Genomic DNA, 13631 nt, shown 5'->3' with positions numbered 1-13631 from the left:
GTCAGATGGGTGGGCTGCATGATGTATGGCTCCATATTTGGTCTTCATCAATCATCTACGACATCATCTATCATGTAATTACACATTGCAACTAAGATCTGAAATGTTTGGTGTCAGTTGGCAATAGAGGTAGAGAGAGACTGAGCAAGGAGAGAGAACAAAAGAGAGAGAGAGAACAAAGCAGACGGTTCTCTAATAATATACGATGATTTCATTCCACCGTCAACAGGTGGCGCTGCCTCTCAGCCAACTCTCCAATGCCTTCCATTCCTTGAGGAGTTTGATCAGCTCCGCAGTCACTTCCTCAAAACACAGCTCTGCAGCCACGTCCTCGCTGCTGCGGAGGCTGCAGACACACTGCCCCACCGAGCAAGAGCCTTCGCTTCCAGCGGCCAGCGTGAGCCCCGGAGAGCTGGGGTTGTCAGGGTTGGGGTTGTCAGAGCTGGGGAGCGCTCAGCTTGAGGAGCTGGTCGGTAGGTTAACGCTGACACTGAGAGCAAAGGAACCGCTTCACACCCCACTAGCATGGCTCGCCACCCATATTTCTGCCGACTCCTTGTTCCAGAACAAACATGGCTTTTTACTCAGAACGCCGGCTCTGTTTGGCTCGCCAACGTTCTACAGGCAATACCGCAGCCCGCTGAGTGGCATCTGCTCTCCCGTACGGATCCAACATCGAGGACTCAAGACGCTGTCGCCGACACTGGAGCGGTTGATGAAACAGAAGAACGTTCCAGAAAGCCAGCAGGACAGCTTCAAGGCCGGCTTCATCGAGGGCTTCCTGGTGTCCCGGGACCTCGGTCGAACGCAGAACAGGACTTTCTTCGGGCTGCTCCTGTTGGCCCTCCTCTGCTATGGCGTCTACAGACTAGGGCCGCCCAAGATTCTTGTCGACTATGAGGTCCCCACTCTCCAGATCCCAGACGTGACATTCAACCACGTGAAAGGAGTAGACGAAGCAAAGAGCGAACTCCAGGACATCGTGGAGTATCTCCGGAATCCCGACAAATTCACAGCGCTGGGCGGAAAGCTCCCCAAGGGCGTCCTCCTGGTCGGGCCCCCGGGCACGGGGAAGACCCTCCTGGCTCGAGCAGTGGCGGGGGAGGCCGGTGTGCCGTTCCACTACGTCTCCGGGTCGGAGTTCGAAGAGGTGTACACGGGCGTCGGCGCCAGCCGCATCAGGAAACTCTTCAAAGATGCAAAAGCCCAGACTCCTTGTGTGGTTTTCATCGACGAGTTGGACGCCGTCGGGGGCAAGAGGGTGGATTCCCCGCTGGAGCCCGCCAGCGCCAGACAGACCATCAACCAACTGCTGGCGGAGATGGACGGCTTCGTACCAAACCAAGGCGTTGTCGTCATCGGTGCCACCAACATGGCAGAGCTTCTAGACAAGGCCCTGGTGCGGCCGGGGAGGTTCGACGTGCAGGTGAGCGTCCCCATCCCCGACGTGAGGGGCCGCACCGACATCCTCCGCTGGTACCTGTCCAAGGTTAGGGCCGACCCCGCGGTGGATGTGCGAGTCATCGCCCTGGGCACGGCGGGCTTCTCGGGCGCCTCGCTGGAGAACCTGGTCAACCAGGCGGCGCTGAGGGCCGCCGCCACCGACAAGACGGCGGTTACCATGGCGGACCTCGAGTTTGCCAAGGACAAGATCCTTATGGGCCCCGAGCGGCGGAGCGCCCACATCGGCCCGCGGGACCGGACCATCACGGCGTACCACGAGGCGGGCCACGCCATCGTGGCCCTCTACACCCGCGACGCCACGCCCCTCTACAAGGCCAGCATCCTGCCCCGCGGCGACACCCTGGGACACGTGGTGCAGCTGTCCGATGACGACCGCTGGCACATGACACGTGCCCAGCTGCTGGCCGACATGGACGTGGGCATGGGCGGCCGCGCAGCCGAGGAGCTGGTGTTCGGCGGAGAGCGCGTCACAACCGGGGCGTCCAGCGACCTTCACAGGGCCACGGGGATCGCCCAGATGATGGTGACCCGGGCCGGGATGAGCGACGAGCTGGGCGTCATGACGTACGCCGACCCGACGCGGCAGAGCCCCGAGAGGCAGGCAGCCATCGAGCGGGAGGTCAGCGCGCTGTTGGAGGAGTCATACAGCCGCGCCAAAGCCCTGCTGTGTGAGCACAGCGGGGAGCATAGGAAGCTGGCCGAGGCCCTGCTGGCGCACGAAACCCTGGACACCAAACAGATCCGCTCACTGCTCAAAGGCACGTCATAGGGAACGTCTGGTTCCTTCCCATTTCCTTGTAGTTATTGTGGTTGCTACAGTTAGTGTGGTTGCTGTAGTTAGTGTGTTCCTATAGTTAGTGTGTTAGTATGTCCTGCAAACACTGGGGTGTTGTCCAAGCTTTGCGGGACATTTTGGATAAATAAAAGGCACTGTTCACTTAACACTGGTGTGATTTTTGAAGCGTTGAAAACCGCTTCCAATTAATGGCTTTGTGTGTATCACGCCCATATATGGTCATTTCAGTCCAGAATGAACAGGCTTTTTCAAAAACAGAATGTCCGTTTAATTACCATATATGGTGATCTCAGTCCAGAATGAACAGGGTTTTTCAAAAACACAAAGTATGTTACCTTATGTTCATATATGGTCACTCCAGGCCAGAATGAACAGGTTTTTCCTGTCCCACAGAATGTCCGTTTAATTACCATATATGGTGATCTCAGTCCAGAATGAACAGGGTTTTTCAAAAACACAAAGTATGTTACCTTATGTCCATATATGGTCACTCCAGGCCAGAATGAACAGGTTTTTCCTGTCCCGTACGTGTAAAATATCAGTCCAGAATGAATAGGCTTTTTCAAAAAGCAAAATGTCGATGTCCCTCCCGGTTAGATGAATGGATACTTTGAGGATTGGTCAAGCTTCACATGATAATTTGGCCTTCAGGGTTTAAAATATGTAGTAAGCCACAAATACATTCAGAATAGAGGTTTTATCTGTCCACCGCTTCACTTCGAACCGAGTTTTTTTTAAAATATATTTATCTTGTATTTTGTGCAGACTTGTCATTTCAAGGCTCGTTCCCCAACTTCCACCTCAGGATTAGGCTATCCCGTGCTGGGGGTCTCGGATCATGTGACCGCGGAGAGCTTCAGTCACGATAATAGCTTAATCATTTATCGTGGACGCGGCACTATGATCCGAGGGCCAAATCCATGGCCATCTTAATGTTCCGCATGTAGTCTAGTTTATGCTGTATTCATGCTGCTGTATTCATGCTGCTGCTTAGGCTATAGGATGCTCATTATACTGCTTATCTATATTGCTTATATGTCTATGCTGCTTGTCATATTGTATGCTTCCATTCTTGTCAATAAAGCCCATTCAACCTTAATGATTTTGCCCCTTGAACTGTATTAAAGAAGTACACTGTTACAAGTAAAACACAGCTCCGGAATTCAAAATGTACTTGAGTACGCGTTATGAACGTGTAGATCGGCAATTTTCAAATAGCCTTAAAGGTGATACACCATGCATTTAAAAAGTATTTATGTCATATTGTTTATGTCCCAAAAACGTTTTTCAAAAGGTTTGAGGCTAAATTACCACTCCTGAATAGAGAGCCTCTCTCATTTTTGAATGGCTCTCAGAGCATTTCAGCTGCAGTACCACCTTTGGCCTGAACTGCGCCACCCCCCCCAAAATCCTTTTGAAAAAAACATTTTTTTAGATTTTTTTTTTGTGATGACGTCACAATCGGCAGATGACGTCACAATCGGCAGCAAATCTGAACAGCCTGTTTGGGATACTTTTAACCTTCACCTTCTCAAAACCAGAGAAAGACACAAGTTGTGTCATTTCTGACCGTTGTGTCACACAACGGTCAGAAATGGGACTTTGTGAGGATAGAAGGTGCTAGTGGGACGCCAAAAAAAGGTTTTAAAATAGGAAAAGTTAAATTTCATGGTGTATCACCTTTAAAGGGGAGATATAATGGAACTAATGTTGGCAAATTTTGAGTCGGTGCTACTCACACGTTTGGCTGTGTTGCTCATTCCACTGATGCCCGATTCTTACAAACTGCGTCCTTGTAAAGATGACGAATCAATGATAAAAAATATATAAAACACAATATGAATTGGTATTATTAAAGGGGAGATATAATGGACCGAATTCAAGTTTCCTTTCTTTTTGTGCTGAGTTTATATATACGTACATATATATACACACACTGTGTTCTCCGCAGAGGACACAACATGAAAACTGAAAACAGTACTTGGGCCTTGCTTCACTGACTGGCATAAGTAACTAGCGACAGGAACCATAAAGTATTTATGACATTGTGTATTAAGGTAAGAAAATCAAATGTAAAAGTTCGGGGAAAATTAAAGGAATCCTATGGGGAACATGTTGCTTCTGGTACCAGAACAGCGTACTAGCGGCCAATCATAAGAACTTTCAGTTCCGCGTTTGCTTCATTTTAAATCCGGACAACTAGTCCCCTAACGCAACGGAATTTACAAGCAACTTTACAGAAAAACAAGCCAAAAGTCGCTTAGAATAAGCAGATATGGCAACCCTGGAAAAGGCTCGCTGTGAGTGGACGTTTGTTCCAGTGTAGGGGAGGGTCTACATGGTGTCAATCACTGCCTCCGCAAAACTTCACCACTATGGGAAATTCTGTTGACTTGTCAGTCACCTAAATGCTAGCAGTCAGTGGTGGAAGAAGTACACACATTGATATTTACTTGAGTAAAAGTATCAACTACCACAGAAATACTACAAGTATTTACTTTTACTTGAGTAAAAGTACAAAAGTATTGGCATCAAAATATATTGATGACAAAAATATATACAGAATGTCCCATTTCAAGATTTCTTATGTAAAAAAATCATAGAAAATAGAGAGAGATTTGTAGATTTTGTCTGAAAATGCTTCTTCTGCAGAATATCGCAGCCGAAGTGGTGTACTGGTCCCACTAAGAAAGTCTACCATTCATTTTCCCCATAGACTTTTACAAAGATAGGCTATGTATAACAATTATGTTAAGCCTAGAACCAAGCCATCCAGGATTGCAGTGAATCATGACCATAAAACCTTTGTATCTATGAAAAGAACATTTTGAAAATCGCCTAAACAAAGGGTATTTATTAAATGTAGTAGCCTATATCAAATAATTTAATATTAAAATATGTTTTCACATAGGATCAAAGGTTTTATCGTCATGATTCACTGCAATCGTGGATTGCTTGGTTCTAGGCTTAACATAATTGTTATAAATATTTTTGTAAAAGTCTATGGGGAAAATGAATAGTAGATTTTATTAGTGGGACCAGTACACCCTCTGCAGAAGAAGCATTTTCAGACAAAAATATGAGGAAATGTGTGTTTTTTTACTTGAGTTAGGTTTGAGAAGCTTATATCGTCTTCTGTTGGATATTAGACCAAAGAGTTTTCACCTAAATGTCAACCTGAATAGGCCTATTACAAATCCATCACTGCTTTTTAAGCGTACTTTTGTAAGATAATTAGATAGACGCTCCATGCTAGATAGACGCTCCATGCCAAGAATCCAAAACAGACCACTCGAGGAAGGCGATTTGATCTGATCTATTCTATTCCACTCTTAACTTCCATTCTGCTGCATGCTTCATTGTACTGTTCAGTTCTGTTGCAGTGACTAACGTGTAAAAGGGGACCCTCTAGTGGCAACAAGAAGAAGATGCAAATTGACAATCATTTTCAGCAGGACACAAATGTTAAGACCATCTCAACCACAACAACCTTTTTTACTCATCTAAATCAGGCGTTTGTTCAGCCCACAGTACTTAAACAGCTCTGCTGAGGGTGACAAAGGACCTGCTGATGACAGCTGGTAAAGGATCACCATCACTCCTCTTCCTCCTTGACCAAAAAGCTGCATTTGACACAGTGGATCATTCAATCCTCCTGGTGCGTCTACACACCACCATTGGACTGCCAGAGTCTTATCTTTCTAATAGGACTGACTATGTCTCACTAGTTCAAACTTCTCTGCCCCCTCCTCTTCGTTATTTGGATGTTACCCATTGGTCGTGTCATCAGCAGACAAAAATGTCCTTCCATTGTTTAGCTTATGACACCCAGCTGTACATGCCATGTCTCACATCCTGTCTTGAGAAGATACAGGCATGGATGAACAACAACCTCCTTCAGTTAAACAGTAACAAAACTGAATCTCTCCTTGTTGGTACACCACACCAGGTTCAGTCATGACTCATGCCCCATATCTCATCTCACCTTCGAAGGTCAGGTCACCCCCTTCTCCTCCTTAGTCACAAACCTCGGAGTTAAGTTCGATTCTCACCTGACTTTCAATGTCCAAAACCGCATTCTATCTAACTCCTCCAACCCCTTCAAACACTGTCAGATACAGAGAAGCTTGTCCATGCCTTTGTCTCCTCTAGACTGGAATACTGCAATGCACTCTTTATTGGGATTTCTGGCAAGAGTATTCAGAAGCTGCAGTACATCCAGAACCTAATGAGAGTCCTTAAAGAGGTGGTGCCATAGTTTTGTAAATTTTCTGTTTTGTATGTGTCTATGGAGTTAACATTACACTAATAGATCCCCAGGTGTGGTTATAATGTGCAAATTTGCCTTCCCAGTATATTTTGATTTGAATGCTGAAAGTCGATAATCGAAGCCTCTGATCGAAAAACATTGATTAAATGACATCATAAACCCAGCCCCTCCCCTTTTACCATTCACCCAATACTGTGGGTGTGGCTAACCTCAGCTGGGTCACCACCCACCTGACAACCAGGCATTCTTAATGAACTGGTGGGTGTGGCCACATAAAAGAACATGGTTTTACCACTTTCTCTACACTTTTATGGAAAAAAATCTTCTTCTAGTATAATCATAATACCAGATCATCATGTTTTAGGGGGGTAAAAATCATCTTTAAGCTCAATCACATAACACCATTCCTCTTATCACTGCAATGGCTCCCCGTTTTAGCCAGGATCGACTACAACAAGGTCCTATTAATCACTCATAATTGCATAAACAGACATGCTCTTCCCTAGAAACAAATTAAGTGTCCACAAACTTCCACTTCCACTCAGATCAGCGAACAGATTCCTCCTCTGTGTCTCTAGTTACAAGCTAGAGGACACAGAGGAGAAATCTGTTAGAGTACCAGTCTATGCACCATAGGGGACAGGGCCTTCTGCTCGGCAGCACCGCACCTGTTCATGCGTTTGTTGACGAAAAACACATGAAGTCATAGGCTAGTTTTAGCACCACAGCAGTCGTCTGTAGGTGCCGGCTCGGGATGTGAACCTAACGCAATTCCATTGTCATAGGTCTTTGGAGAGTGGTTAAAATGTTGTTCCATTTTTGCTCAAACTCAGGCCTGGTGGAGACTACTTTCAGGCCAGCCTGAGAAGGAATTTCGATTGGCCCCCAATCAATCAATCAATCATATAAAACAAATATATAGGCCTAATAAAAAAGTTATTATCTTATCTTTAATTACATGCCATCAAATGACTTTAATTACAAGTAATCACATTACTATTCCATGAATGATATCCAGTATTACATTAATAATATCACTCAGCAGTACCTGAAGTCACCAGACTCACCTGACTGACCCCAAATTACAATTTACATTTGCAGAAATCAGAGGCAGCAAGCACCCAATGGTTAATAACCATCACATTAAACCTCAAATGGACATGGACAGATTCTTCATACCATCTCATTCTAATCATTTAGCATTGTGTTTGAGTTGTCAAAGGACAACCGGGCCCCTTGCCATTTTCATAATGTTGCCCTCAGGTTAAGCTACTGTATTTCTGTTCTCACCAAAAGGTGACCAGTGTTCTCAGGGGCCCACTGTTCTGGTTAGCTTTGAGTATCCCCGGTTTTAGTTAGTAGACCACTACTTTAACTGCTCCATGAGCCACATGATTCACCTCCACAGGGGTTAAAATGACTTAATGTAGTGGTTCTCAACCTGTGGGTCGGGACCCCCAGGGGGGTCCCCAAATTATTTTGGGGGGTCCCTAGGTGAGTAACCTAATGTGCAACATTGTTTTCTCTCTCAACAGTAAACAGACGAACATAAAGTTTTTGGTGTATTGGGGGTATCAGCACATTTCTAAAGTGACAATTTAAGGACTTTTTAATACCTCTAAAATGACAAATTAAACAATGGCCAAATTGTCAACTATTAGAGGCAGAAATTGTGAAAATAGCCGATCTACATGCTCACAACAACTCGCAACACGAGGCGTTGTGAGCATGTAGATCTGCTATTTTCACCATAACCATGATGTTATACAAAAATAATGCCTCAACTCTTAGTGCTCGTCAGGGTGGGGGGTTCCCAGTTACAATATCATTATTTTGGGGGTCGCGGCCCGAAAAGAACCACCGACTTAATGGACTATGCTGGGGGTTCTCAAAGTGGGGTTCCAGGGGGCCCCCTATACCTAATTACCGTACCTATTTATATGTTGGCTATTCAAAGATATCACATCTACAAGCTCACTTAATCTTCTCTTCTGGGGGGTCTCTGGCACAGACCATTTTAAGATGGGGGTCCGTGGCCAAATAAATATCAATTTGGGGGTCCTTGACACAATTTTGAGAACCAGTGGACTACGCCCACAGCAGCAGACAAATCTGCTCTGGAAGCCGAGACAAGTTGGTGTGTCATTGCGTGTGAACGTCTTGGTGTGGTACAGGGCGCTGTCAGAGAAGAAGAGTGAGTGCAGACTGACTTATCTGCGCTCCAGGCTCTGTCTGCAGGAGGAAACGCTCAGGTCTGCAAGAGCTCTGAGTGACAAAAGAGAACAGAGGAAAGCCAGGGAAATTATACTGGTTACAGGTGACACTACACACAATCCTATCCTAACAGATGTTTCCAATCTCAATACCCCCAGGCCAGAGATATGCAGGGCCTCAACAACTTACAGATACGATGGGACAGGGAACCGTTTAATCCAGCTGCTCAACCAGCCGTAGCAATGGTTCTCAACCCTTTCAGAGAGGGAACTTAGGTGACGCACATTGACTGGTGGGTGCTGGGCTAAAGAGGCCTCAGTTCACAAATGGATAGAGGTAGGTACAAAATAAAGAAGTCATTTTGTACGTACCTCGGTGCATGTGCGGGCTCTATCCTTTTGTGATCTCAACCCTTTCAGGACGCGACCCCCCAAAATACAGATACATATTGTGAAAATAGCAGATAGGCAAGCTCACAATGCCTCGCAACGAGAGGCATTGTGAAATTGTAGAAAAAAATCATGTGCGGACACAATGGGATTTTTACTCAAGTTGTGACCCATAAAAATTGGTCTGTGACCCACAAATGGGTCCCGACCCACTGTTTGGAAACCACTGGTCTTGAGAACATATACTGTAAGAGTCTCACAGGAGTAGTTCCCCAAAATGAAATTTTTTCTATTGATTACTCAAGGCATGGAGACTCAATAATATATTTTTGTATTGTCGTATTCCTAAAAAGAAACAAATATTATAGTACATTTACCCTCATTGATTCCGGATCTGGAATCAATGGGGGTACATTTATTGTAATCACATTGTCTTAGGAATGCGACAAATACAAAAAAATATGATTGAACTCAAGTCTCTATGGCATGAGTAATCAATAGAAAAAAAGGCATTTTGGGGGCGAACTACTCCTTTAAGGAGAAGATGAGAAAGCACACACTTATAGAGGTGTGTGTATATATAATGATGGTTATATGTCTATACCAAATGTCACTTGATCAGTTACATATGGATGACAAAGCTGATGTTATCCATGACCTTGAGTACCTTTTCCACCACTGGAGGTCTGGAGCTATAGTTGAGCATGGAGTAGGCCTATGTATGTATTCTTCATGATAAATGTTCATGTTTGTGATCATTAAACCCCTCCATCAACACATCTAAAAGCCATTATGCTGAGAACTGTATGATGACAACCGTAACACATACATACAGTAAACATCTCCAAAAGGAAATGCTTGGTGTATGTGCTGAAATGTTCCATGAGAGGGCAGCGTTTCACAGTGCATATTCCTCCATTATGTGTGGGTTCCTTGTCACTTTGACTGATTTAATTCCTCAAAACTATAAAGCATTATTTGACATTTATCTTGCATTATTGAGATCAGAGCAGAGCCGTAGTCGATATTTGAGTTCCAGGATGAGAAATAATATAAACAATAAAACAAACAGGAAAGAAAACAAATAAAGATCAAGTGGTATCCAGTGGTATAAAGCCTCAGCAAGACTTCCCAGCCCTTATCCCACCACCCCGATGGGGGGAGAACCCTGGGGCACCCCCTTCCCACCATAACGGGACAGTGGGACGCAGGCCAGAGATCTGCAAGGCCCTCTATGTGTGTGCGCGGATGAAGGCGTTGGTTACCTCACAACAAGACAGCAAATGCATGCAAAGGGTCACAAGCAAACCCAACTCAGTTATTATTGGAAGGGAATAACTGAGTTGGGAATACACATTTTACGAGCATTGATTGATTGATTGATTGAAGAATTTATTAGAAGTTTGCAATAGAAAAAAGTACAGTTTCATGACAGTACAAATCACTGGTACAAGGTCAACTAAAAGGAGATCCTAGAAAGCCGAGGCTTATTTCCACAGGAACCACACTTTAAGTATCTCATATAACATTGAAAGACAGACGGATAGAACATAGTACTTTATCTAGGATAATATCAGTTTCAAAAGCATAACATCAAAAACAAAAAAAAGAGAAAAAGGGGGGGGGAGCATGGGGGCTTAGTCTATTTACAAGTCACGGGTAGCAGCTGTCTGAAGGTGACTTTTCATACCAATTTTGAAGGAGGCTAGGGATTTGCTCTCCTTTAGGGCTTGAGGAAGGGCGTTCCACATGTTGATGGTGTAGCAGGAGAACGAGTTAGAGCCTTGTTTAGTGTTAAATCTACGTTGATGATGATTAGTGGAGCTGCCTCTGGTGTTGTGATTGTGAACATCCTTGACCTTTAAGAAGTAGTTTGTCAGGTACATGGGAATCTTGGAGGTGTAGTGTATCTTGTACACCAGGCCCATTGCAAGATGCTGTACTCTGTCAGCTACTTTGAGCCATCCCACGCTTTCGTGGTGATGATCGGTAAGGTGGGTCTGAGGAGGGAGACCAAGCACAACCCTAATTAGTTTGTTTTGGGCTGTTTGGAGCTTTAACTTTAAGGCAGCTGGGGCGTCGCGATACCAGACAAGGACTCCGTAATCAATGAGGGGCCCAATAAGAGCACCTCCTAGTGTCTTTCGGGATTTAATATTGATCAGCGGGGCAACCCTTTGCAAGAAGCGAATTCGTTGGTTGACTTTATTGATTACCTTGGTGGTCATTTTTTCACTGGATAGGTTAGCCTCCAGGATGCAACCCAGGTAGCAGATGTAGTTAAACCACGCAGCATTGGTTTATGGAAACAAACTGCCATGTGTTAGGAAATAGTTCGGAACAGAGCCCTAGAATGGAGAGTTGCGTCACTCCCGTTCACTTCATGGGGCCAGGTCTTCTACGCACACATCTATTGGCGTATAGTGACAAACGGCCAACCGGAAGTTTACAAAATGCATTGAAGTCTATGAGGTGTAAAGTGACAATGAACCACGTGACCAGCGCTGTTTCTGACCCCGCGGTGACACCACTCTCTGATTATACTGCTCTGGTTCGGAAGTGGTTCTACGCATGCGTGACTGGTCTATCTGGCAGTGTGTCACTGCCAGAGCCGTATAATGGAGAGTTGCGTCACTCCCGTTCACTTCATGGGGCCAGGTCGTCTACGCACACATCTATTGGCGTATAGTGACAAACGGCGAACCGGAAGTTTACAAAATGCATTGAAGTCTATGAGGTGTAAAGTGACAATGAACCACGTGACCAGCGCTGTTTCTGACCCCGCAGTGGCAGGACTCTCTGATTAGACGGCTCTGGTCACTGCCACCTAGCCACCTGGCATGCACACTACAGCATTTTCAATCACGGTTGCGCCACCGTCTAAACACAGAATAAAAAGTGAGAACACAACGGGACTTTGACGTTTTCTCTGAAGACCGTTGTCATCTAAACTTGGCCTAAAGCAGTAGCTCAAGACCCAAAAGAGAAATCAGATGTTTGCAAACTGTTAATAAAGTATTCAATCATTCAATGAATGGTCCAGGGCCCACCAGGGGTCTTTATCGGCCTGTAACTCTGGGACTGTAGAAAGGGAACCATTTCTTGTTTTTAATCTTTGGGACCCCAATCTACTGTACAGTGTACAATTCTCAGTGTTAATTTAACTCTGAGAGTGTCCATATGGAACCAAATGGACCCTTACGGGAGAATTTGGTTTCATTTGGACACTCTCAGAGTTATAGACCCTTAAGGGTACATTTGGTTTCATTTGAACACTCTCAGAGTTATAGATCCTTAAGGGTACCTTTGGTTTCATTTGGACACTCTCAGAGTTACAGACCCTTAAGGGTACATTTGGTTTCATTTGGACACTCTCAGAGTTACAGACCCTTAAGGGTACATTTGGTTTCATTTGGACACTCTCAGAGTTACAGACCCTTAAAGGACCTACACCATGAATTTTCACTTTTTCTATTTTAAAACCTTTTTTTGGGGTCCCACTGGCACCTTCTATCCTCACAAAGTCCTATTTCTGACCATTGTGTCTTTCTCTGGTTTTGGGAAGACAGAGATGAAAAGCTTTCCACGGGTTCTCAGAACAGTGCTGTTCTGAGAGTTGATCCGTGTGACGTCACACGGATTCCCGTTTTATTTTTTTTCAAAAAAAAAATATTTAAAAAAAATTTTTTTTTCAAAAAACATTTTTTTCAAAAGTTTTTTTTTTCAAAAAAAAATTTTTCAAATTTTTTTTTTTTCAAAAACTTTTTTTTTCAAAAAACTTTTTTTTTCAAAAACTTTTTTTTCAAAAAACTTTTTTTTTTCAAAAACTTTTTTCAAAAACTTTTTTCTTTCAAAAAACTTTTCTTTTTTTTCTCAAACATTTTTTTTCAAAACATTTTTTTTTTTTTTTACTTTTTTTTTTATACATAAATACAATGCAGGTAGGGTTGATTGTCTAATGTAGATTAACTTTCTGTAATGTCTGGTCTAGCAACGGTCGCCCTGTGTCATTTGACAGTAGGCCTATAACATACAACATAGGCCTACAGTAGGCTATAATCAGAGCTGCAACATTATCCTATTTTTGTATTGGCCCAATATTAACATTATTTGTTGTCAACGTGGGGTCCGGGGAGGAGTGAAGAGGAGGGGAGGGGGGAGGGGTGGAAAAACCCCACTAGATGCGCCCCTGAGCAAACAGAGGCCGTTTTGGTATTGCAGCTGGAGAGTCTCATTATAGTAGAGCTAGAACAAACAAAAAGAATGGTCAGAGTGTTTGTTGAGGGTTAAAACCTGTCTAAGACTCAATTTTGAGCATATATTTATACAAAAAATATAGTTTTAAAAGCATGGTGTAGGCCCTTTAAGGGTACATTTGGAACCCCTGGTGGTCCCTAGACTCGGCGTCGAGAAACTGTGATGTAAAAGGAACCTTTCTAGACGTACCGGTACTCGCATTCAGTTGTAAATCCATAATGAAAACATAACTCAAAACATA

General features: G+C 44.3%; 1 protein-coding gene across 1 annotated transcript; it reads left to right on the top strand.

Annotated features, from left to right (window-relative positions):
* Positions 1-205: 205 nt before the first annotated feature.
* Positions 206-2233, top strand: LOC308294391 (ATP-dependent zinc metalloprotease YME1L1-like; the record flags this gene model as incomplete). Its single annotated transcript, XM_080737123.1, has 1 exon — positions 206-2233. The coding sequence occupies one exon, from the start codon at positions 206-208 to the stop codon at positions 2231-2233; it is 2028 nt and encodes a 675-aa protein (XP_080593249.1).
* Between the last annotated feature and the right edge of the window lie 11398 nt (positions 2234-13631).

The sequence above is a fragment of the Nannobrachium achirus genome (genome assembly GCF_963921795.1).
Source record: "Nannobrachium achirus genome assembly, chromosome: 11".
In the NCBI taxonomy this organism is placed as follows: domain Eukaryota; kingdom Metazoa; phylum Chordata; class Actinopteri; order Myctophiformes; family Myctophidae; genus Nannobrachium; species Nannobrachium achirus.
This window is presented reverse-complemented; position numbering and strand designations above follow the sequence as displayed.